This window comes from Tympanuchus pallidicinctus, unplaced genomic scaffold (assembly GCF_026119805.1).
Source record: "Tympanuchus pallidicinctus isolate F22 unplaced genomic scaffold, pur_lepc_1.0 scaffold8, whole genome shotgun sequence".
Classification (NCBI taxonomy): Eukaryota; Metazoa; Chordata; class Aves; order Galliformes; family Phasianidae; genus Tympanuchus; species Tympanuchus pallidicinctus.
Window position 1 is genome coordinate 7,777,432 of NW_026294802.1, and position 25,178 is coordinate 7,802,609.

At 43.1% G+C, this 25,178-nt stretch overlaps 1 protein-coding gene and 1 long non-coding RNA gene across 2 annotated transcripts; both read left to right on the forward strand.

Moving 5' to 3' along the window:
• Positions 1-1,793: 1,793 nt before the first annotated feature.
• Positions 1,794-23,896, forward strand: MKRN1 (makorin ring finger protein 1). The gene is made up of 8 exons (XM_052667324.1): positions 1,794-1,988; positions 8,377-8,505; positions 13,426-13,670; positions 19,566-19,792; positions 20,264-20,478; positions 21,220-21,330; positions 21,767-21,881; positions 22,283-23,896. Exons 1-8 carry the CDS (start codon positions 1,825-1,827, stop codon positions 22,493-22,495), a joined length of 1,419 nt encoding a protein of 472 aa, XP_052523284.1. The 5' UTR covers positions 1,794-1,824; the 3' UTR covers positions 22,496-23,896.
• Positions 13,677-18,866, forward strand: LOC128073025 (uncharacterized). The gene is made up of 2 exons (XR_008202597.1): positions 13,677-15,682; positions 15,751-18,866. It is a non-coding gene; the product is annotated as an uncharacterized LOC128073025 (long non-coding RNA).
• Positions 23,897-25,178: the final 1,282 nt, after the last annotated feature.

A 25,178-nucleotide genomic window follows, 5' to 3' on the forward strand; every position in this document is an offset into this window, starting at 1 on the left:
CCTTTCTAAAGAAGCCTTCTGTAACTTTTATTTAACTTGGTTATAAAGAATGACTTTATTTTTCTACATGAATAAACATATTCAGGGAGAGTTCGAAGTTTGCTAAGTTACGAAGAAAATCCACCCCTGACTTCTGCTACATGATCTGCAGGGAGTTTAACTGAAGGAATGGCACATCACATCCTCAGATAGAACCAATGCATGCTGAGGATTTTGTGATTGGTATGGTTTTCTTGTGAGGATGGGTGGCCAGAGGTACTGAAAACCAAATGTGGAGGCAAAATTACATTTATGAAAAATACATACAAATTCTCACAGCATCATTTTAATCTCAATTAGGTGGATTTAGAAATACTGCAGTAATGTAGGAACTTATCTAGCCTATTAGCTTTTTTGGCATGCTATCAGAGGAGGTGTTCTGGTAATCAAGCTGATCTCTGAGTCTTCATCTTTCTCTTAAGATCATCTTAACATGATCTTAAGCCACGGACACCCTTTTCAGTCTGTAGCATCATTAAGTCACAGCAACAGTGTGTTTGTTCATTTTTTCTCTTCAAACAAAATGGAAAATCAGCCCTTCAACTTGCTAGATGTCTAGCTCAGCTTTCCACTTGGAAACTGCAGATTTCAGAGAACAAATATGGCTGCTCAAGCGGTTCTTTGTTGGCAACCCAGGCCAGCAGTCAGGACCAAGGTGCGCAGATGATGGGGAGAAGGCCACAGAGAACTGCTGGGGACAGCTTTGGAAACCATAGGGCTGTGCACAACGTGCTCCTCTGTTTGCCATGGATTGCTGACTTTTTAGTACTGTCCGCCTGCAGCGACTCAAAGCTTCCTGCTTGTACTTCCTCCTGCTGGCCTCGGGAGCAAGGGTTAATATTAAACTGGTTGCTGGGTGACATGGGAGAGGCCAGGAATACAGATTGGCATGGCAAATTCCTGCTGTCTGCTGCGAACTGCACCCTCAGGCCCCAGCCACTCTCATGCCACCCTTGCATTTTCATATTTGCCTGAATTGTACCCCATCTGGCTTTTGGTGAGCACGTAGACTACAGACAAGAAAGTCTGAAAGAAAGAGAATTAGAATGCTATTTAAAATGAAGGTACAATTTTGTTTTCAACAGCTCAACAGTTTTCTTCCTGTTCTACAAACGGCACGCACTGCTTCCTCTAAAGGTTTTCAACTTTGTTTGTTTAAAAAGGGACACATAATGGAGGATGGGGAGGTGGGAACGCACACCACCACGTTCACCAAAGTAAGGTAAATAAATAGAATATGAAGTTAAGATTGGGTCAGGTTTTATAGATAGAATGCATACGGAGAAGTGAATTGTAATTTTTATTTCAGCCCTGAGAGAACTTATATTTTATTGTAACATACTGCTGAAATACACAGGGCAGCACCAGCAGGCTGAGGGTCTGTTGAGATAAAAACCTATGCATCGTGCAATGCAGCTGTCATTTTCTCTGCCAGCAGGAACAACAGAGGAGCAAATACACGAGGAAAGAAAAAGAAAAACAGAAATCTCCCAATCTCCTAGAGAGAAAGGAGATGCCCAGCAAAGCATTAATTCTGTTAGCAGACGGCTCAGCCCGCCATCACACCACCTCCTCCCCCTCCCCCACGGTGGGCGGGTGAGGACCGCACCGCGCGGCGGGAACGTTCTGGAGCGAGTGGGCGTTCCCTCGCCTGTTCCTCCAATCGGAGCCTTCGCCGGGCGGGGGGGGGACGGTCCTTCCCCTCGCCCTGCCCCGCCGCCGCCCGCCCGGAAGGATGTGCTCCCGGAAGTTCCGGTGCTGTCGCCGTGTGTGGGATAAACAGTAATGGCTGAGGCGGTGGCTCTGGGAACAACGGCGGACGCCGCGGCGGCGGCGGTCCTGGGGCCGAGCACCGCCGCGGGAGCCACGGGTACCATCTTCGGACCCGCGGCCGTGCCGCCCCTCGCCCTGGGGCCGGGCGGCGGCTGGACCAAACAGGTCACTTGCAGGTAGGCGCTGCCCGCGGCGGAGGGCGGGGGCGGCGGCCCTTCGTCCCCATCATCTCCTCGCGTTCTCCCCATCCCCCCCTCAACCCCCCATGCGGCCGTTCCTCGGGTCGCCGGGCCCCTCCCTCCTCGCTCACGTAGGCACCGCAGCGCCCCTAAGCCTCTGAAGGGGGGGGCCGGGGGCGAGGGGCGGCGCGGGATCGCGCGCTGGAGGGCCCGCGCTGCGAGGCCGGGGCGGGGAGGCCCCGCGGGCAGTGAGGTTGCCGCCGGGGCCCGTACTTCCGGCGCGGCCCTGCGCCGCCCTCTGGAGCCGGCTCCGCGCTGCGGCCCGCGCCCGCCTCGCCCTTGGGGACTGGGCCGTGCTGCCCTGGAGGCCTGCGGGGCTCCTGAGTCACGGCGGTCGCCACGAAAGGGGCTATGGGGGAAGCGCTGGGCCATCGAGTTCGAATCGGGCTTTAGATGTCTCAATAACGCGGGTGTCGCTGAGGCCTTTCTCGGGACGCGGCTCGCCGTGACCCGTCCCCGCAGTGCCGGGAGCGCCGCTGCCCGCCTTACATCATGGCTCAGAGCGCTGCGTCATTTTGCATCTGCATTTCCCTGCAGAATGCGTTTCCGATAAATCTCTTCGCGATGAGCGTGCAGATCTTGCCGCATGTTGCAGCGCTGCCAGAGGGACTATTTTTAAACTGGGACTGCAGGCTAAAAGGAGCATAAAGCAGTTCTTGCGGAGAGAGAATAGAGGAGTTCCTATGACACAAACGGATGATCGAAGCCGAGGTTCAAGAAGCATTTCCTTTTTTTTTTTTTTTTTTTTTTTTTTTTTTTCTTTTTTAAGTCTCTGTATTCCATTTAACATAACACGTTCCCGATCAAAATACTTTACAAATCCAAAATACTTTCCGTTTTCCTTCTAGGAAGGAGGCTCTAGATTTTAACGTGAGATTTTTTTGTGCGCCATTTCCCCTTGGTGCCAAGGGCGGCCCCGAGAGCCGGTGCTTGGCTCTCACAGCAGCTTGCTCGATGCATCCCTTTGTGCTGCTGCGGGGGCCCTGCGGTGTCTGAGGCATTCCTGCTAACCCTGAGTATTGTTTGCATTGCCTCAAGTTAAGCACGTTAACGGTGCTCATCTGGAAAACACCATTTCTCAATTCTGAGTACTCCTCTGCGTGCAAAGAGCTTTTAACGTGAATAGCCAGGTTAATGTTTGCTGCAAGGCCGTTAAGCACAGGGCGGAGATGAGGAAATGGCTGGGAATGGTGCTTAGCTCAGCTCTCCAGTGGGCTGCGAGGGCAGAGGTCGGTGCTCCTTCTGCGTGAGTTTGCTGTATGTTTCTGAAGACTAAAAAGCTAATTAAGGGAAGTATGTAGATGAGCTTTGTGTACTTGCTCAGGCACAGCGAATCGCTTGATTGCAAACAGTTACTGCAGAGCAGTCGAGCTGACCTGTGCCTGTACCGGCCAGTGAGTGTATCGAATAAATATTTATTTCAAAACGCTCAGGAAAACTTGATCATCGGAGAACACATTCGTGTGCAGTAATGTGAGCTTAAACAAAAATAAGATCTCAGCTTTCGACCTAATGAGCCTCTCCATTGTTCTTTTTGACTAATCCTCTTAGCTGCCCCGTGCTTGTTTGTTCCTTTCTTTGTTTGTTTGTTTTCAGTGGGCCCCTTCCAGTTGCAGGCAGCAAAGCTTTCCTCAGGCTTTGAAGTGAAATTAATGATTGGACCTGATCTTCTGGGGCTGCGTTATAAGAATTCGGTTTTTCTAAGCTAAGTTTCAGTGGGGTGGAGTTCCTGTTAGCTTGTTAAGAGAATGCACTCTTGAGCCTTGTTTTACCTTTGTAAATGAGCTGGAGGATTTAACTGTGAGATGAAGGGGTTAGTAACATTTCAGAATCGAGGTTTGGTTTTTTTTTTCACTTTATTGTCTGGAGCAGCTTGTGTTCTGAGTAATGCTGCAGAGTTACTTTCATCTGTAACTTTATCTGGATCATCGTATGGGTAATAGCAGACACTGCCTGAGAAACTTCAGATAAACAGGAGTATCTTCGATATGAATACTTGGCATTTCATGGTTGGTGAGGGCATAGAGCTGTTTTACCAAAATGGGAAGTTGTAGAATTAGAGGGTGTTCTTGCTGCTTGTTACGTCAGGGTGATGCCCTTGGCTGGGTGATTGGCGTCTTAGAGTGAGAGACACTGGGGCTGAGAGGAAGGGCTTTGATTTCTCCTAGGTTTGTGGTTTTGCAATTGCTGCCCTTCTGCTTTTTCTGCAGGTTTAGTTTAGAGCTTGGGGTGAAAACGAAATTCATCTTGTTCCTCAGTAGGTTGTGAGGACTTATTTCATATTCAGATCCTTTCATTACAGATAGATTTAAAATAAGAAAAAAGAATGGTAGTCCTTATCAAGTGTCTCTGTCCTTCCTGTTTTAGACAGACAGGAAACTTTAGTGAGTGGTGGTATAGCTGACACTTAAACCAAAGATAATGCTGTTAAGCTCCAGATAATTGAGTTTTCCAGTTCTCATGCAGCAGTACTTCAGCCCATCAAGTTGATGTAAACAGATTGCATTCAGTAACTGCACAGAAATAAAACCCTTTAGCAACTAGATGGTGTGGTTTGAGAGTTGTCTGGCGTGTGTAACTGCTTCTGTTTCTGAGAACCCAGATCAGGTATTGTGTTGTTTTTATATTAAACAGAGAAGAGAATCTGCAGCACACAGGTAGGCCTCCTTAATTTGGTGCAACAGTAGGGATGAGGTGTGGTGCACAAGCCTCTTTAAAACCTGCAGCACTGCCCCTTTTTAGCAGCTCTCTTCTAGACACCTCCCACTACCTTCTTGCTGAAGAAGGTTATGGAAAGGAAAGGACAAGCAGATAAATGCAATTAAGACCCGCTTTTGTCTTGCCTTTCCGTTTTTATAAGGTTGCTGACTCCTGTAGAACTTTGCCAGCTGCTCATAGCTGAATATATACGTGCTGTGCTAGAGCAGCGTGCCTGGCCTTTGCTCAGCCGCCTCCCTTGTTAAGACCTCTCAGCCTCTATCACTCCTGAAGCAGCCAGAGGGTGCAGCTGGCTGTTCCTCAGAGGTTCCCATCTGCCAGCGATGGCAGTGCTTCTTGTTCTTGTTGGAAATTCAGCTCTGTTGCTGGGTGTAACGTTCTCAATGAAACCAGTGGTTTAATAAACATATGCGGTTGACTGATAGCAGAGTTAAGTGGGTCTGAAGGAAAGGACAAGCCACACCTGAGAAAGCAAACTCCTTGCAACCTTCTAAAGCTGTGGGGAGAGATCTTGCATAGCGATTTCACTAATAGGATTACACATGGAAGACTCAAATGAAGGAGATGATCTGAAGGCAGCTAGTACACGCTGAGGTTATAGAATGTAGCTGTCTTGTTTAAAACTGTGTTGTAGTCTTAATGAAGTCATTACACTTGCTTTTGCTCTAGCTTATGGCAGGTAGTAGAAGTAATATCCTTCTGACAGTGGAAAACAAAATATTTAAAAGGTGCTATTTTAAGGCTTCTACATCCATGGCCCTGGGTGATGGCATTCTCTATGCATTTCCAAAAAAATACCCATGAGATTTTGGTTATGGATTAGATGCTTTTTGGATGTGCGGAGCCTGATTTCTCTGGCTTTTCTAAGCACCCCTTGAAAGGCAGGATTTGCTGTTTGGGTTAAAGGATACATAATGAAGTATAGCAGTGTTCTGCAGTGCTTAAATATCACTGTCTGCAGTTGGTACCTCCTGGATGGGTTGTGCCATGTGTTGGTACCACATAGCTTTGCATAGTCTTGCAGTGAGCTGAGTGGGGGCATGGTCTCAACTTCTGCAGTCTCACCACTTTGTATTCCTATATCTGAACAGGAAAGACAGTGCATTGCTGTGTGAAAGCACCCAGGGGGAATGCAGTTGTATACTTACCCTGCTCCAGTTAAACTTTTTCAGATCAGAGGATGTGTGTTTGACAGAAAGCAAAGTTTGGATGTCCTTCTGCATGTCACTGAGTGAGGCAGGTAGCCTGTTCAGTTTTCAGTTTTTAGAATCCTTTCATCCTGTATCCAGAAACAAGAGGCTGGTATTGCTAGGATGTAATGTTACAGTTATATTTGTGTAAAGATGTTCTTCCACATTTTTACATGCCAAGCCAAAAATAATGCACTCTGTGCTTTAACATACCCAGTTTTCAAGTATGGCCAAAGCACATTTTAGCCAGATTCAGCAATTTCACGTGGAAAATGTTAATTTCTTTGTGATGTTGAAGTCAAAACTTCCCTCCTTTGGGCAAGAGGTGGAGTTGGTGTAATCCTTAGAGATCTTTTCCCTCCCCTCACTTGAGTCATCTCATTGAATTGAGCTCAGCTTGCTGCATGGGAACGCAGTGCGAAAGTGATGAAAATTAAATGAAGCTCATGAGTGCTTCAGGTTTTTTTCCCTTCCCCTTTATAACATACTGTCTTGATGTAATGCACTGTGGCTAGTTTCAGAATTCTAGAAGATCTGTGCTTACAGAGGAATCTCTTGATGTAGGGTTGGAAAGGGCCTCGGGCTTCCATTTCCTCTGAGTAAGCAGCAGTGGGAGAGCCTCGTTCCAAGGCTTCAGTATTTAGAGTAAGTTATACTGGTCCTTCTCAGCCAAAGTGCTCACTGTAGCTGTTGCCTTCCCCTTAGTTGCTTATTTCAGCCCTATGGCTGGAGTAGCAGGGTGGTTGTGCATGGGTCTGAGCCGTGATCTGAACCGCGTTAAAAATAACCGCAGGGGTGGCAGAAGGAATGTCAGGTTACATCTGAGCAGCTCCTTGATCTAAGTCAGCAGGTGGCTGTGGATCTGCGTGCCCTGACACATGGGAGAAGCAGAGCTGTGCTGAAACAAGCAAAGGGTGGAGATGAATGTTCCTAGCTTGTTCTTTGGTAACTTAACAGCCTGAATTAATTTTGACTTGTTGGTGTAAATCTCATTCCTTAAAAGAATCTAGAAGTTCCAGTTAGGTTCTGCTTCCGTGGGTCTGTGAGTTGCTAAATTTTGGCTTTGAGGTGTGTTTGTGTATGGACAAGTGTGTGATGGTGTTTGTGTGCTTGTGTGGGAGAGAAGATGGAATGAATTATTCTTTGTGGTGAGGAATGCTGGAGAGTCCTGGGGTAGTACCTGGTTCCTGGAGTGTGTTGGCATGGTAGTTGGTGCAGCCACCTGGCAAACCTGACTAGAGTGCTGATGTCTCTGGGGAGAATAGCCTGCAGAGTGTCATCTGGTCTTTTTATTATTTATTTCTGTGTAGGATCACGTTTCTGATCAGGTTTGCTGTGTAGCCACAGTGTACAGACAGATGGTACCTTGAAAGCGAGAATTGCAGCCTGACAGTTAGTGTCAGCTGGTGGCTTATAAAACCACTTCAGTTCTCCTGCTCTTAGTAAGTATCTTGAGTACACCACTGGCTTTGCACGTCAGTCTTCTTCAGACTTGCTTCAAGTCATAGCACTTCCCTAGTATTGCACTACAAATGTAGCTTTGCTTATGTAATTTGGTGAATTGTTTGCTCTGATTTATGACCTCTTACCTTACAGCAGTCTTAAGTACTTGTCCAGATTTTGACACCCTTTGTTTAGGAGTATGACTTGAAATGCTGCTCTGTGAAGTGCCATCCTCTTAGTTGGTGCTGCAGAAGATGATCCAGCTGTCCTTCCTGCTGGCTGCACTGCAGGGTGGCTGTGCGGTCACCTCCTTGGAGGGCCTGGTTCTGCTGGCTGTGTGGGTGGCAGCATCCTTGCAGAGCAGTGTGGAGCAGGGAGGCAGAGCTACTCCTTTCAGCAGTGGGATGGTCTTAAAAGGGTATAATGGCCTTCTGAATCTTTGCTCAGGCTGTGCCTTGTAGGCTAGCTAAGAGTTCGTGTGAAACCTGAACCCTGGCAATTTTTCTTGTACGGTAAGTATTGATAAATTAATTCAGAGATTGTAATTTACCTCATATTTGAGGGCCAGAGCTTCTTTCTGTAAGCTTCTTGTTAAGGAGCTCTTAAGGGAGAGAATTTGGTACTACTTCTCTATTGGTTAAGTGTTCTTGAATATGTTCAGTTATGGCTCTCATACGAAGTCTGAGTAGTTGCAATGCTGTGCATTTAAAGAAGCTTACACTTTCTAGATTAACATTTATAAGAACGGGGGGAAAAAAACACTTTTGAGTGTTTTTTTACAGTTCATTGGAGCAGAAAAGGCTTTGTCCTTTTTCAGACTTCTTCATTTGTACGTTTATACTGGGACAGGGTCCTGTGAGCTGTTAGCTATGTCTTAAATTCAGCATACCTTGATTTATAAAACAACTTGTCTTCCGAATACTGTGTTTACAGCTTCAGTACTTCTTAATTCACAGTAATTCCCTGTATTACAGGTATTTCATGCATGGAGTCTGCAAGGAGGGAGACAACTGTCGCTACTCTCATGACCTGTCCACCAGTCAGTCTGCCATGGTGTGCAGGTATTATCAGCGTGGATGCTGTGCTTACGGAGATCTCTGCAGGTAAAGAAATGCTACTCACTGTGCTGTAGGAGTAAATTCACTTAGAGTTCCCGAGTAGAGAGCTCAGAGAAAGGCAAGAGAAAAAGAAGTCCTCCTTGCATTGGAACTTCATAATTCTACAGAAATTAGTTCACTAATGGCTTCCTCTTACTAAGAGTGGTAGTGTTTACTTTGTTTTGAAAACCAATAAGAGGTGATGTGAAGAGAACCAGTCTTCAGAAAAGCAATGGTTATCAAGGTGTGTTTTTGCTTGTGGTTTGTTTTGTTAATAGTATGAGTAGATGAAATGAAATCTGGGACTACATTCAGACTACCCGAATTGATGACTGAGAAACATTGGGTCAATTATGATAAAACAGGTATGATTTTTGTATTGCTTCTCTCTTCAGAAATTGCTGTTCTGACAATTAAGTGTCACCTTTGAAGAAGTAACTGGGCTATAGTCATATAGATTTTTAAAACACCTGTACAAATCAGCCCTGTGTTGAGAGGACATAAATTAACCTATACTGTTGAAAAAGAGAAGAAAAACTAAAAGAATGAACAAAGGAAAATAATGCTTTCCTAGGGTAGCAAAGCTTTATAAAGGCTTAGGGATCTTTTTCTGTCGCTGAAGTTCTCTGTATTACAACTTACCAGGGGCCTTAACACTGTATTGTTGTAGGTCCTATGTGTGATTAAATATTTGCATCATGACCTCATGTGGTAGCTATAGTTTGCTTTTCTTATGTGTTTAGTATTCAGTAACTATGTATAAGAAAGATAATGGAGGATTAGTCTCTAGCCTTCTGTATGTCTGCCAGTGGTCATGTACATCAGTGGTCTCCAAACTTTTGTTGCTTGTGGATGGAATAAAAAAGTGAATCTTTTTAGCACACACCCCCACTGAATGTATATTTGCTGATAAATTATACAGATGTACTACTTTACTATTGCATTACACACGTTCTAAAACAAGGATAAAATGAATCACAGAACTGCAGGGGTTGGAAGGAACCTAAAGATCAGTGAGTCCAACCCCCTGATGAAGCAGGTACTCTACAATAGGACGCACAGGTGGGTGTCCAGATGATCTTGTGGAGTCTCCTGTGAAGATATTCCACCTCTCTGGGCAGCCTGAGTGCTCTGATGCCCTGACGGAACAGAGTTTCTTCTGCATGTTAGTACAAAACTTCAAGTTTTAGGCCATTACTGCTTTCCTACTGCTACACACCACTGAGAAGAGCGTGGCCTCATCCATTTGCCTTCCACCTCCCTGTTGGTATTAATAACATTAATCAGATTGCCTCTCAGTCTTCTCTTCCCCAGGCTGAACAGACTAAGGTTACTCAGCCTATCTTCATACGGGAGATGCTCCAGGCCCTTTACCATCCTTGTGGCCCTCCACTGGAATCCTTCTGGGAGATCTCTGTGTTTTTAGAATGGGGGAGCCCAGAACTGGACACAGCACTCCAGATGTGGCCTCAGCAGGGAAGAGTGGAGGAGGAGGATCATCTCCCTCGATCGGCTGGCGTCATTGTTCTCAGTGCACCCAGGATACCATTGGCCTTCTTGGCCACAAGGGCAACAAAAGATTAGATTAAGATAAAGAATAAAATATTTTAAAAACACTGGTTTTATTTATTAACTGTACAGATGCTGCATTGCCTCCTACGGTACTGACCTAAAACCAGGCCAGGACCAAATGACTGCACGCAGACACCAATATGATGAACAGCAAAATGGCCTTTATTACATGTGAACTCTAGCTTATATAACCTATGTGCTTGGTCTATGCCCCTAAAGCATGTGCCACACATCAATCACAGAGCAGGGAGAGGGCCTGTAGTGTCACATCCCGTGGGGGGGGTCTCACAGTTGCCGACAACATACAGAAAACTTTTTTTACCCTCACTAAAAACATAGTTTTAGGAGAGTGCTGTGGTTCAGTGCACTTTGTTATCTTTCAAAGTTCTCAGTGTAGCACTTGGATATGGAAACTGGAAGGTCAGGTTCCTAGTTCAGTCTGTGGGTACTTGGGCTTAATGGCTGTTGATGTTTTTAACGAATCTAGGCTCTACTGAAACTCTTCTGTTAGAAGATTCTTAAATGTGTTATAAAACCGTTTCCAAATTTTTTTTGATGTACAGATGCAAGGATATTTACAGGTAACACGCATTGTGTTTGACAACAAAATCATCTCACAATGGTAGTGTTACCCAAAGCCACTTACAAAATGTGATCTCCATGGCACAAGCTTCTTTCAAAAAGCACTTGCTCTTACTCCAAAAACATCATTTCTGATTTGAAGGGACTAAGCGTGCTTATTTCTTGAAAATGTTTATTGGGTAGGGTAGCATACTAGTCACAGCTACCTCTAATCACAGAGTAGGTCAACAAATTTGCAGCACTTGCAGTATTGTGAAAGAAAAGTGTGCAACTCATCTTTTACAAGAATTGTTAAGCAATTTAACATGAAATAACCAGCAAACCACTGAGTGGTACTGAAGGTTTTCATCATCATTCTACTTCTTGTTACAAAATATTGAAAGATTTCACTATCAGAATGTTTTAGTTTTGAGTTAACCATACTGATGATGTGGTGGTAGCATTTTGTCCGCTTCTGGTTCCAGCTTTTTTGCTGCAGTATTTTATTTAATATGCAGTGAATGAATTTCACTTGTGCTATCCCTGTAATCTTAACTGGAAATAGTTCATTATAGTTAATGCAGCTGCTCCTTTGGTGGTTAAACTCACCCAGCTTTTCCTGTAAGACATCATTTTTAATAGTCACTTAGTGTTGAGAATACATCTTCTCTATTGTATCTCCTTAGTGGCTCACAGAAATGTAGTTTGTGTATTTCATTGTTGCAGCATAATCTAGGGAATGCCATAAGCTGAAGCATTATTAGTAACATACTTCCAGTTGCCTCTGTTATGAACCTTGAACACTACATAGTTTGTTCTAGTACTTGTTTCCGCAGTCTCCCAAAAGTATTTGCTGACAAAGACTACTTTTGTTTGTTGCTGTATTGCTTTCCAGGTGTTATTTCTGCCATCAGGAAGAACAAGTGTTCTAATTTGTGTGTAGCTTTTTTGTCTTTTGCTATTATCTAAGAAACATCGGAGATGCTTTTCAGCATTTATCACCAACCTTTGCAACTCAACCCAGATTTTCCATGATCTGAAACATCTCTAGGGGGAAAAAAGCAACAACTATAGAAGTTCATGTTGGGGATGCTTAGATCAAGTCCTGTCACTGTGCTAGTTTCATACTGCCATTGTGTAATATGTCAAGACATAACATACACTGAGGGCAAGGATCATTAACCATAGTGAATCTGTGTTTCAAATCCTCCTCTGAGTTATTTTGATTGCCTCCGTTTTCCCTCCCCTGCACTCCCCCCACAGTTCTTGTCAGCGCTCACTCTTCTACTCTCAGCTCTTCCTCAACCACATTACAAAGATGAAAACAACTACAACCTAATCAGATCTGACATCCTGTCGTTGTTTTTGTTCACATACTCAGGATTCTCTTAAATCCACAATTACTTTGCAGAAATGTTTTTTAACCTCTTGTTTGTTTTGTGAGAGTTTAACTTAAAACTGGATAACGTAATCTGCAGCTCTGTTTAGTGGGCAGATGTGAATTACAATATCAATGCACTGAAAGCAAACAAGCAAAGGCACTGCTGTAAATCCCTGCACATTGTGGCACACCTGCTCTTCCTTCAGGACACCTTGTGTGTACTGTGTGTGACAGAGGACCCTTTGGCATGCAAACTGAGTAAGAGCACCAACTTGCTCTATTTAATATTAAAAGCTTGAGTTCTTTCTTATAATTTTAGGTATAAAAAAGCCCTTCTGTTTTTGTCCTGAATTCTGGTGGATTATCTTGTATAATGCATGGGGTGCATGTGCCTTGCTTTGAAAACCACTGTTGAAGAAGACTGGAGGCTTGCCTTTTAATTTGTGGTTCATAGCTTCATTGAGATTTTAAAGCTGACATTTGGTCGAGTGTGTTTCTTTCATATGCAAGATCTATAATGCTTAATTGTTTTCAGCCTGACACAAGGCAAGTGAATCACAGTTGCTTAAAGGTTGTATATAATCTCCTTTCATCCTTGAAATTAGTTAGCAGATATCTAAGACTTTGTGGGGGGAAATGAATTATTTCTCTTTTAGTGTACTAGCTGCTGGAAGGCAGATCTCTGAGAGAAATGGCACTTATTGTTGTTTGTGGGTGGCAGGGATCAATGTGTTCTGAGCGTCGTTGTCCACAGTAAATTGAAGAAGGACTTAAAAGTAATTACTAAAGCCAACATAACATCTGATTGAGGCAAAGTGGGTCAGTTTAGGTCACAGTCTGGGACACTGTCCACTCAAGTTTTGAGTACTTGCAAGAACAGAAGTTATGTAGCCTCTCTGGGCATCTCCTTCAGCGTTTAACTAATTTCATGGTAAACTTAGAGTAATTTCCCACTTTGAGCTTGTTTGCTGGCCTTTAGCTATCACTGCATCTCTCAGAAGAGTGGCTCACTCTTTTTCTGTGCCTTCTCATTTAATAGTTGAAGACAGCAGTATCTGTCTTTAGTCTCTTCAAGGCTAAATTAACTCACTTCATTCACTACTACCGCACATATGTAGTAGGTATGTGAGTGAATTTGGATGTAAATGAAGTTCATTTTTTTTGTAATTTAAGTGAAAATTGCACACATCACTCCATTTCTTCCAAATGGAGTAGGGTTGGGTTCCTTAGGCAGTGCTGACATGTTGTACAAGTGGATGCGTTTCTCTTAAAGAGTCATCTAGCATTTTCTTCCAAGCCTTTTCTTCAATATAGCGTGTTAGCATCTAAATTGGTTTGCTTCCAATTTTTCAGGCAGTTCTGTGGAGGAGTTTTCTTGTGAGGAGTTGACATGTTTTTTTTTCATTTGTTAGATATGAACACACCAAGCCGCTGATGCAGGAAGAAGAAGAAGAAGAAGAAGAAGAGACTACTGTGAATCCAGCTGCAAAAATGTATCCCTCAGTATCCTCAGACCTCGCATTATTCCCTGAAATTGTTGAAGAAGATATTATTGAGATAGAAGATGAAAATATAGATCTGGCAGCTGCTGGAGTAGGTGCTGAAGACTGGGTGAATGCTGTAGAGTTTGTTCCTGGGCAGCCATACTGCGGACGTGGTAAGCTGATCATGGGATAATGGTAAATTTCTGTCATGGGTTCAACAGTTTCTGCATAGTGCATTTATTTTAATGCTTCTGATTTAGCTGAGTACAGCTGATCGTATTTATGAATCACTTCAACTGTTCTGTTCTTAAGTTCTACTTGATTTTTTTCTGCGTGAATAGTAGGATCATTTCAAACCCCTTCTTACTGCTGTAATGGTGTTCTAAAACCAGGTATATATGCAAAGTCTCTGAGTACTGTGAAAGATGTCTAGAGGAGGTGTTGATTCCTGTAGAATGACTTCTGACCAAGTATTTGCTTTCATGAGTCCCATAGCAATTCAGACCAGAAACTGAAGATCATTTACTCTAGTTACTTTTCTGAGACTTGATTTTATGGTACTGTGATGGCTCATAAGGAGAATGAAATTGGAAAAGCTTATTGTATGGGACCAGACAGTTTAAGTATGCCACACCTCTCATTTACTTTCCTTGCAGAAAGGTAGCACAAAGATATCAAAAAGAGGGTGCATGCATTTAGTCCAACTTCTAGTATCGGGCTCTCTAAAACTGAAGATGTATAGCCATGAATGATCTAATAATGATTGAATCAAAAACTGATATTTTTATGCCCAGAATAATTTGAAGTTTGTTACATAATGCTCAGATTATACTGTTTAGCAGTATTTGTCTTTTACTATTAGACAGGACATTTTGTTAATGCAAATGATTCTGACTTGGGACTAAGCGTTGTATCTTGACAGTGAGCTCAGCAAAGAAAATAGTGACAATTCTTCAGATACTCAATTTTTGAGGTTCAGGTGCACCACATTTCCATGTTTGTTCTGCTGCTACTGCTGCCAGATGTTCTGGAGTAACCGAAGGCAGTAAAATGGCAGAGATGTAAGCAGCACTGAATAGCGTTGCTCTTTCCCACTGCTGTGAGAATAAAAGATGATAACAACTGGAAGGGGCCTACAAGAATCTAGTCCAGCTACCTGACCACTTCAGGGCTAACCAGAGTGTGCTGAGCTTCTCCTCATAGAACATGCCTTCCAGGCCTTTCACTAGCTTTGGTGCCCTCCCCTGGATGCATTCAAGTATCTTAACATCCCTTTTATATTGTGGAGTCCCAGACTGCACTCAGTATTTGAGGTGATGCTGCACCAACGGTGAATGCGGTGGGAGACTGCCTTTTCTTTTGGCTGGCTGGTTATGAGCACACCCCGAAATGCACTTTGCCTTCTGGACTACCAGATGTATGTACTTGTTAATAATTGTTCCAACGTGTAAGTAAATGTGTGAATTGAAGATAATTAACTGGTCTGCACTGGATTACTTTCCTTCAGTATCTTTAGGACTTGAGGCATCTGACATCTGTCTTGCAACAGTTTTTCCTAACTAAAGATTTTTAAAGATTTATTAGGGCATAGATAGATCTTTTCTCTAGAATTTTGGAAGTCTGAAGGATTTGCATCAAGTTAAGATACACAAAATAATTTTTCTATGCATATCTTCCTGGGATTTTCAGGAAAGTGGTCTGGACAAGTATGGGGCTGAAGTCAAATTGAAAAGAGGGAGAAGAAGTGGAAATCAAATATTAAGGAATGTTATTTTGGTATTTTTTGTAAAGATTTTAATCTGAAAACGTCAAAGAAAAAAAAAAAATTGAAGATGCTCTTGTTAAGTTTCATATTAATTGCTGGAGTATGTTTGGGTTTTGAGAGGTGTCTGCTCCTACAGAGAAGCATAGAATGGTTTGGGTTGGAAGGGTCCTTAACTCTCACCCAGTCCCAGCCTTCTGCTGTGACAGTGCTGCCACCCAGCAGCTCGTGCTGCCCAGGGCCTCATCCAGCCTGGCCCTGAGCGCCTCCAGGGAGGGCTGTCCACAAGGGCTGATTAGGAGGTGAGTTTACCCTTTAATACCACAAGTTAGAGTTTTTGAGCAGTGTCACTAAAGGAATGGAAGATTCTGCTTTGTAGCTGGCCTAAGGCTTTATAGCTTACTTAAATAATGGTACTGTAGAGTTAAAGGATTGTCTGGAAGCGCTCAGGTTCAGAAGTCTCGTTGGTGTTTGAAGTGTAGTACTGGTAGTCAGGCTGAATTCTTGGTTTTCCTTATTTTCTGAGGCAAGCAACACACACTTTGAAACAATTCTTTTCCAATTCAGATTCAGTTTATTGAATTCCTGCAGAATGAGGACATACTTGCTGTCTTTCATTGTAGAGAAACTTATGTTTTTCCTTGTAAATGGTAGATCTGCCAGCAGGAAGGAGTGTCTTAGTTTCATTGAAAATATCTTCTAATAGAATATTCTAATCGAATGTATATCTGTCCTACTTTATAAATTCAAGACTGGAAAATGTTGTGTGGAAAATACTTTGTTAAACTATCTGGGTTGGATTTAAGTAGACTAGAGTGCTTTTGTTCTGTATGCCCTGTTAAGGGAAACAAAAGCAATTGGAGTAATCCTACTAAGAGCTGAGCGTTTGAATGTGATGTAGACTGAAGCTGGAGAATGCAAGCTCTTGAAAGTAACTACTGCTTACTTTGTGGGCACAGCTTCATCTTGACAGAGTAGATAATATCTTAATGCCTTAATTGAGTTTTTCAGAACTTGAGATATATTCCTCAGCTCATAAATTCTGTTATCATGCACTTTAATAGGAGCTTAGTAACCTCATTATTTTCCATACATTTGGGCTCTAAAAAGCTGCATGATTAGAGAGTTCTTCTAAAACTTGCAACAAGTGGATCTGTTGAATGAAATTGCTGGCAGAGGTAGCAACACTGCACTCTTCAGTGCAGCTGCTTCTGGGCTCATTTTTCATTCTGGCTTAGCTATGGTCTGCTTCTGTGGGCTGAAGATCTCTTTGCAGCTCAAGCATCAGATGTGCTCCTAACATTGTTCAGTTTGGTCCAAAACTTATCTGGTTCATATTTTGAGATTGCTGTGTAATGAGAGCCAAACTGTGAAAAGTAGGAGTTGTTTGTAGGAAGGCTGTTTTCAAAAGTGCGCTCCATTACGTGCTGAAGTACTGAAGTGAGATTTGCGTGTAGTATTGCTCTGAGTTTTGAAACTGGCTTGAGTGTTGGAAGTAGGTCGCATGCAAGTCCATGAGATGCTGTATTACCTTTGTACCATAGTCTGATTTAATCCCTAGAATGATTTAGTCACTCATGTTGACTGTGAAATAAAACTAGATGATTTTGCAGGTCCCTTCCAAGTCAAATGGAGAATGGGAAGATTGCTTTCTGGGATCTAACCTACTGAAGAATGGCTTTGAAAACAGTGGGCAGAATCATAGAGAATAAGTTTTACTCTGTGGAGTGTTGGAAGTGGAATTGCTAAGGCAGTGATTGAGTTTTCCCAACTGGAATTTCAGAGTTGGAGCAAAACGGAGCAGTAGGTTCAAGAGTTACACGTGTAGGGCTTCAGATTGTTCAGATTTTTATTTCATGGAAATATAGCTCTAGCTGAGTGGAAGTGCTGGAATAGCATGGAAGACAGACCGAAAAATTAGATCAGTTTCAGCGTGTTTTCCCCCTCCTGTACTGTCATACTGTAAAAGTGCCTGAAGTTGTTATTAAAGACTGACATTCACAGAGTGTATCTTAATGTCTTGACCTCTAGATGACAAGAACAGGTTGTGCTTTGGACACAAGGATGGTAGCATGGACTTAGCTAGAATTTACTAGCTACACTGAGTGTTGTTGTTTTTAGTCTTTGGTGATGTTGCATTCTTTGTTGTTGTTTAAATAATTCAGTATACTCGTTTTTGCCAAGATTTGAAGCTTTTCTCTACTTTTGTGGCCCAGCATAGAAAGTGAATGGGATTGTAAGTCAGTCTTTGGGGAATAAGGCTTCAGAACCTTTATTCTCAAAAGAGCCTCGGCTAAGCAGCTCTTTGTCACAACTTTATCAAAGAAAGGTTTTATAAAGGATATCCTTCAGAGGAGTACAGGTGACTCTGGAAACTTTCTCCATTAAGAAAAGCTTCAAGCGTGCCTCTGCTTCAAAGTATACATTTTCCAGGGATATAGGATTGCCTTGAGCAAAAGATAATCTTGCCAGCCCCATTTCAAAGAGGCGCTGTATCAATAGATTCCTTTGAAACTCAGCTGCATTTATCTGCTTAGTAGACTTCCATCTGTGAATCCTGTGATCTATTAAACTCTCCCTCCTCACAAAGTTAAAAATAATAATAATAAAAAATCTGGCAAAAATGACAACCAGGGGAATGGAAACAGTCTGGTACTTGTGATTCTTTTTTTGTTGCTGCTGTTTGAGGAGACCATGGTTCTTAAGCTCCAGAAAAAGGGGCTGGAGAATTTCCCTATTGTGTTCAGCTGGGTGGAACATTGAGTAGGTCTAAGTAAATGGGTACTTGAGTTAGCACCAGAGAAGAGCAACTAGAACTCCTAGGGAAGAAGAGGTAATGAAGGTTTAGTTCTTTTTTGTTTGAGATCCTCTGAAAATCAGCAGGTTAATGGTTGGCTTGTTACTTAATCAATTAGTTGCTTTTGAAAAGTATCTGAGAGCAGTGTGAGTAACCTCTGAAGTCAGATGGTTGTTCTTAAGTGGGAACCAAAAGGAAGCAGACTTGAGCTTTTGAGTGCTCCTCTTTTCCTGCTCTTAATTTTTTCATAACTTTCATTCTCCCCTGACACTGAGCTTTCTAGCACGTGCTTTTTCTTTGTATCTCTGAAGGCCATTGGGCTGTTGGATGCTTGCTGCGTATCTTTGCTTCGTGGGAATAAAAACTGAGTGTGGCCCCTGATTCTTTTTTGAGAAAGTCTTTTCTTTTACTGTTCCAAGTACTCTTTTAGTTGTATTTACTTGCTTCTCCAAACCTAGTGGTCAGAGGATTTATAAAGCTCCACTTTCTTATGGCACAGATGACTTCTCACTCCTCTGTCAGCTACTGGTTATGTAGATGAAATCCAGTTGCTCTTCTTCCTTGTGCATGTTCTGGATGTAGCAGTGCTTTGTCATTCTTCCACATTTAGTGCATCTTCCAGCTGTCTGCTTTTGTCTTGTAACATAATCCTGCTTGATATCACAGCCTCAAAAGGCTGTTTGGCTCATGGTGGCACAGATGAGCGCGTTTGTGGGAGAAACAGAAGTCTTAAACAGAGCTTATCTGTGCAGGAAAGAGAAGCTGAAGAGATTTCAGTTCAATTTAGGATTAGGTGGGGGTATTTTTTCAGTGGGATTTCTTTTTGCAAAACTGATAACTAGTCTAGAATGAAGTGAGAATAGCCTGAAAATGACAGATTTTCCTACCGCTAGGATTGCTCTCTCAATAAGGGCAGATTGGATGTCTGTTTTGGATGGGTTTTATTTATTTTTTTTGCAAGTGTCTAGAATAGACTTGGAGCCACGTGGAAGTGTCAACAACACACTGATTAACCTGCATTTGAGAAACTGCTGGTGTGGTGTCCCTGTACTGGCACTTCTTTGTGCTGGATACACCTCTATTGCTTCAGCAATGTAATTGTGGTGGGGAAAAATTGAGAGTTGTTTCTAGCTGGAGTGGAACTGATTCTCAAAGCAGTGAGAGATTTTTAACCTTACTTGTTGCTGAACTGTAGTCAGCATAAAAATGTAGTTAGTGAGACTTTCTAGTGCAGACTGAAGCTGTAAATGGATTTTGCTCTGACTGTTGAGGGCTTTATAGCTTTAGTCTTGTCTGAATTGAATGATGAACAAGTTACACTAGAAATCAATCTTGCTTTCTTGAGTCAGAAAATAACTTAGTTCAAATTGAGGGTACATGGAACTTGGACTGAAGTGAGTCTTACTTTTCTTATAATCCATTTGAATGACTTGAGCAGAGTCACCCGAAAGGTTTTTTAAAACTTTTTTTCATGAAATCTCCTCCCTTGCTTCTTAATTTTGTACCCAGCTGCCCCTTCCTGCACTGAAGTACCCTTGGAGGAAATGGTGATTGAGGAAGAGTATGAAAAGCAGGAAGCAGACGTGGAGATGAAGAAGGAGCTGTGCCCCTACGCTGCAGTGGGAGAGTGTCGTTATGGAGAAAACTGCGTGTATATCCATGGGGACGTCTGTGATATGTGCGGACTGCAGGTCTTGCACCCAATTGATGCTGCGCAGAGATCCCAGCACATAAAGGTGAGCAGACAGCTGTCTGGTGTTAAATAGCTTGAAGTTATTGCTTCCTAGCTCCCTGAAGTCACTTGTCCTTCATTCCCTTTTATTTGAAGGTGCGTGCAGGGTTGGGCAGTGAATGAAATTCCTGTTGTAAAACGGACTGTTTCCTGTCAGAGCTGTATTCAGAAGCAGCTGCGCTTCCTTATCTGTGCTGGGAGAGCAGTCTGTGTGAAGATACTAAAGCTTTGTTCTTAGCCTAGTAAAACTGGATGGTCTTCCAGACTGCCTGTCTGATGTTTAAAGCAATGTCTGAAGAAAGGAATTTGAACTCTGAATTGCTTGTTTCCCACTGTCTAAGCAAGGCTCTTTGAAGATTTGAAGCTTAATCATTTTCCATTCCTTATGTAATAGAGTGAAACTGAGCTTAAAAACCTGTTTGGATTTCCCCAGGTGACCAGTCGTGCCTGCAGTTGTTTTCTCTTTCCTTTCCAGTCTTGCATTGAAGCTCACGAGAAGGACATGGAGCTTTCATTTGCCGTCCAGCGTAGTAAAGACATGGTGTGCGGGATATGCATGGAGGTGGTGTATGAAAAAGCTAATCCTAGTGAGCGCCGCTTTGGGATCCTCTCCAACTGCAACCACACTTACTGTCTCAAGTGCATCCGCAAGTGGAGGAGTGCTAAACAATTTGAGAGCAAGATTATAAAGTGAGACACTTTCCCATTTTGATTTTGCTTTGTGAGAACTTAGTAACTGGTGACAACTTGCAACAGACTCCCCCTCTACCCCCATCCTGCCCCCCTCCCCCATAAAGAGACTTCATTTAATGCATACTAACTTCAGTTTGGAAGCAAAATAACTGTTAGGAATGATGTTTACACCCTGATCTAGTTAATGCGCATTAAGTTTGCAGAACTCACTTCATGGTAGAAAACGCCTTTCACTTACTTAGTTAGCTTGTTATCTGATGGTTACTGTTTATGTCTTGGACACCCAGCCAGAAATCTGATAACAGATTAACCAGTTCAGAATGTATGCTGCTTAGTTCTTTGCTGCCCTAGTGCATTAATCAGTTGGCAAACCATTTCTCCATTTAAAGGCTGTTCTTTAAAAAAAAAAAAGAAAAAGAAGGAAATCCAGTCAAATATATATAGAAATCAAACAAAAATAAATTTATTTAATTCTAAAGAAAAAGGAGTCTGTGTTAAGTGTTTTTTTAAGGTTTGATACAACCTTAGGGTTCGATACGACCAACTACCATTAACATTAAGTTCTTGAAGTCATTGAGCTTAGATTATCTTTGTATTTAAGACAGAATATAGATTGAAAAGCACATATAGCAAGTATGTTTAAAAAGTCTTTTAAGGTGGATGTGTGCCATGACTTATTACATAGGTGATAGCACCCTGTATTATGGAGTCTTGCAGCACGGTCTGTTCATTCCCCAGGTCCTGCCCAGAGTGTCGGATCACATCTAACTTTGTCATTCCAAGTGAGTACTGGGTGGAGGAGAAGGAAGAGAAGCAGAAACTCATTCAGAAGTACAAGGAGGCAATGAGGTATGAGCACTGCAGCTTCTCAAGCTGTGAGGCTGGAGAAGTAATGCACACCTGGAGAAGAAGGTGCAAAGCCTTTCCCTTTCCAGTCCAACGTGTGATGTACTTCCTTACCTTTCCACCCACAGATGCATGCAGCCACACAGTCACTAAGCTGCTCCTATGTGCTTTGACCTCAGTCTTTCCCTTAGCACTCTGAACAGGGGTGGCCTCGTCGTTAAGTAATACAAGCTTGTGCTGTGGAAGCCATCAGTGCCCCTATGCATGCATCCACACACACCTTGGGTGTGAACGCTACGTAATGCACCACTTTTTCGCACAGGCATTGTACTGACCATCTCCTAATGGTGCTTGAGATCTTTTTGGTCTGTAGGTAAATGCAGTTCTGAAGTCTAGTTGGGTGTGCTGTGAATAAGAGCTGTGATATTTTCCTTTCCAGCAACAAGCCATGCAGGTATTTTGATGAAGGCCGTGGGAGCTGTCCATTTGGAGGGAACTGCTTTTACAAACATGCGTATCCTGATGGCCGTCAAGAGGAGCCACAGAGACCCAAAGTGCGTACAGCAAGTAGATCTAGGGGCAGTGCTGGCTTTTGTCCCTTTGGTGCAGGAAATGCACAAGAGGAACGTGCTGCACTGAGGATAGGGGCACTTTGTATTTTCTAACTTCTGACAGTTCTGTATTGTAGTGAATTTGAAAGAGAGGGCGGTCTAAATTTTGTAAATGATGGGAGCTAAGATGGAAGGAATGAATTTTTCAAACTTTTATACCAACATACTGAGGTAAAATGTTGGGCAGCATGAATAAGAGTGTGACGGTAGGTTCTACTGGGAGTCAGTGTCTCCCTGAAGGAGAAGCACAGAAAGTACACGGGAGCTAACCTTTGTTGCCTTGTGGGAAGGCCCTTTCCTTGCACGTTTGATCACCTGGGTAACTGCTTGTGTTGTGCTTGCAGGCCCAGCGGAGGAATCGGTTCTGGGAGTTCATTGAGGAGCGAGAGAATGGTGACCCATTTGAGACCGATGAGGATGAAGTGGTGACCTTTGAGCTCGGTGAGATGTTGCTCATGCTGTTGGCAGCAGGAGGTGATGATGAGCTAACGGATTCCGAGGACGAGTGGGACTTGTTTCATGATGAGCTGGAAGATTATTACGACCTGGATCTATAGCACCTGACAGTGGAGTGTGGACTGTCGTCTTGGCTTCAGGCAGTAGCTATTACTTACCTGTGGTGTTGTGGCAGTGCCTGTGTTTCTCCTAGGCAGGCCTATCAATTCCAGGTGCTGTTGTAATAACTTTTACCCAGGGTCTGTCTTCTCCTGTCCCCTCCCGCCCCAAGAGTGTTGTTTCTCCTCTGTTTAAACAAATAACAAGAAATCTTTAAAATCTTAGTTTTTGTAAAAATGAATTTAACTGTCAAACAGTTAGCTTAGGTTTGTTGCTTCATCTATGTACCCAACAAGCTCACCCAGTTCCAGGGTTAAAGTGTTTACAGGACTTCCACACTCATTTTGAAGAGCCCAGATACAAAAATGAGCGGTGGCCATGCAGTGGGGATGTAAATTGGCTGATGGCCTCTTTTCTGTCTCTGTATCAATATTTCTGACGTCAGGCCAGATAAAATAATCCTTTTCTGACATCAGCTCCGTTCCAGCCCCCTCATGTACACATCTTCATTTGTGATTTTGGACTCTTGTTTACTTGCACATTACTATTACTACTGTGTAACCAGAACCAGGTGTGAATGTTCCAAGTTTTTACTGTGTCTAGCATGAAAGGATAATGTCTTAGTGAAAGGAGAACTTTCTATGTGTATATACAGATAAACGTAGAGTTGGACCTCGAGGATGGGGAGACTCTGTGTAAGTTAAGTAACAAGGCCACCTTTCATCCCCTCTTGGTGCATGAAGTCTAGCCTCCAATTGGACATGAAACTGGTTTAGTGGTCTCAGCTCAGTCCGTGGCAACGATCTGTCATGTGCAACTCCCTGATACACCAGCTCTCTTTCATGTGTTTCGTTAGGGTGGTCCAGGAGCAGAAGTCCGGTTAGCTGAGTGGGGTCGGAGGAACACGAGAGGCCCCTTTAGCTGCATTGCTCTTTAAGTTTTAGAACTCGATGTGGCCACGTAAGCCGCGAGCTTTGCTAGGAAATCTCTGTGCCTCTCAGCTGGTTCAAGGGCCGTGTGCCTTTCGGCATCTGAGTGGGGCAGGTTGCCTGGTCAAGCTGTTCAGCTTACGTGAGTTAGCGCTTAGGAAGTCGGTCATGCAGTTTCTGGCTGTAATTTGCATTGAGAAATTACATTGCCACCAAAGCTCCCGTACAGGAATTTTAACCTTGCATTACATTATTGCTGTTGTTTTTTTTTTTTTATTGACTTGTGGATGCCCCGTGATCTGTTTTCCTGCTGCTCTTGTCCCCTAGATTGCCTCTCCTTTCACTTTTAATTGGAATGAGAAATTGTTCTGAGGTCTATAATGTAATGTTTTGCAGCTGCCTTTTGTAAGAAGCACTTTTCCCAAATAAAAAAACACAAAAAAATGAAAAAAACAAAAACCCCAAAAAAATCAAGTGAGGTCTGTCTGTTCTTTTACGTTTGAAGCCTCTGTAGTTTTTATTTCAGGAAAGTGGGGGGATGGGGAGAGGGTGTTTGGTTTGTACAAAAGCATTTGTTGCTTAGCTCCTGCAGAATTGTGTCGTGCTAAAAGGAAGTTCTAACTTTCTTATAACTTTTCCAATGAAGATTTTGTGAACACATTCTGAATGGACAGCTGAGATAATTGAGCTGCTGAAGGAACATTTGCAGGTGTTGCTGGGAACAGAAGTGGCTTCCTCAGAAATGATTCCCATGCTATGGTGCTGTTTCTGTTGTCCTCAACAAAAGTCAACTAGAGTGTGTTTTCTATTAAGTTTCCCGTTGTAATGCTGCCTGGACAGCAAGTTTAAGCATTGCTACAGGCTGCTTTCTGGGAATCCACATGCTTATTTAAAACTGTGGGTGTTCAGAAAGAAGCATTCTTCTACAAAAATGCATAAAGATGGAAGTTAACTACTAGAAGCATATTTTGCCTTGCTCAGAAATATGAGAAAAGATGAGCCAAGCAGTCTGAAATCATTGTCAGATCTTCTTTTTCCAGAGGCAAGCAGCAGAGGGAGAAATGCAGATGTAAATGAAATGGAGGTAGGAAGAACCAGGAAAAAATTAGGGCTGTGGAGTAGAACAAGGCTTTCACACAGTGAAAGGTAGGTTGCCAGCTTCTTACTGGAGAGCTGTGTTCAAAGTGTAATGAAGATGGGACCCATGAGGATGGAGAATGGTAATGGACACAAGCATGTGGATCGTTTTCCTTCCCAAAGGGTCAGATGTAGCATGCTCTGCTTTTGGTTTGGGTGCTTTTGCTGCACAGTGCTAGGTGTTGCTGCTTCTAAACCTTGCTTGTGTATGATTTCAGGCAAGTTGGGAATACTTGAATGAGTGATTTAATGAGGAGGTGGCTCTGTCCACTTGTGACTGGTGTAGTCCAGCTCATCGTGGCAAGGTGTTTGGTTGCTCCCTTGCTTTGAAGAGTGCTGCTGGTTCTTGTTCTGCAAGTAGAGGAGCTGTGTGTGTTTACTTTGAGCAGCACTGTGTGTTTCTTCCTGTGTGAATCCAGCTGCTGGTAGGCCTGTTCTGAAGTGTGCTGTTGTGCTATAATTCCCTGTCAGGGGGAATGACTGAAAGGTGTGGGGCCTTTGGAGTGAGTGAAGAATGTTGGTAGGCTGCTGTGGTTTTCTTCTTAAGAACAAATAAATTCATGAGGATGAAGATCCACCTTTAATGTGAAAACAAGGAGAGTAAAGCTCAAAAAGAAAA

What these genes read in the sequence shown, in the direction of transcription:
- MKRN1 (XM_052667324.1), top strand. Translation starts at nt 1,825, where the DNA reads ATGGCTGAGGCGGTGGCTCTGGGAACAACGGCGGACGCCGCGGCGGCG. An exon ending in ACCAAACAGGTCACTTGCAG is followed by an intron (nt 1,989 to 8,376) that starts GTAGGCGCTGCC and finishes CCTGTATTACAG; the next exon opens with GTATTTCATGCATGGAGTCT. An exon ending in AAGTACAAGGAGGCAATGAG is followed by an intron (nt 21,331 to 21,766) that starts GTATGAGCACTG and finishes TTTCCTTTCCAG; the next exon opens with CAACAAGCCATGCAGGTATT.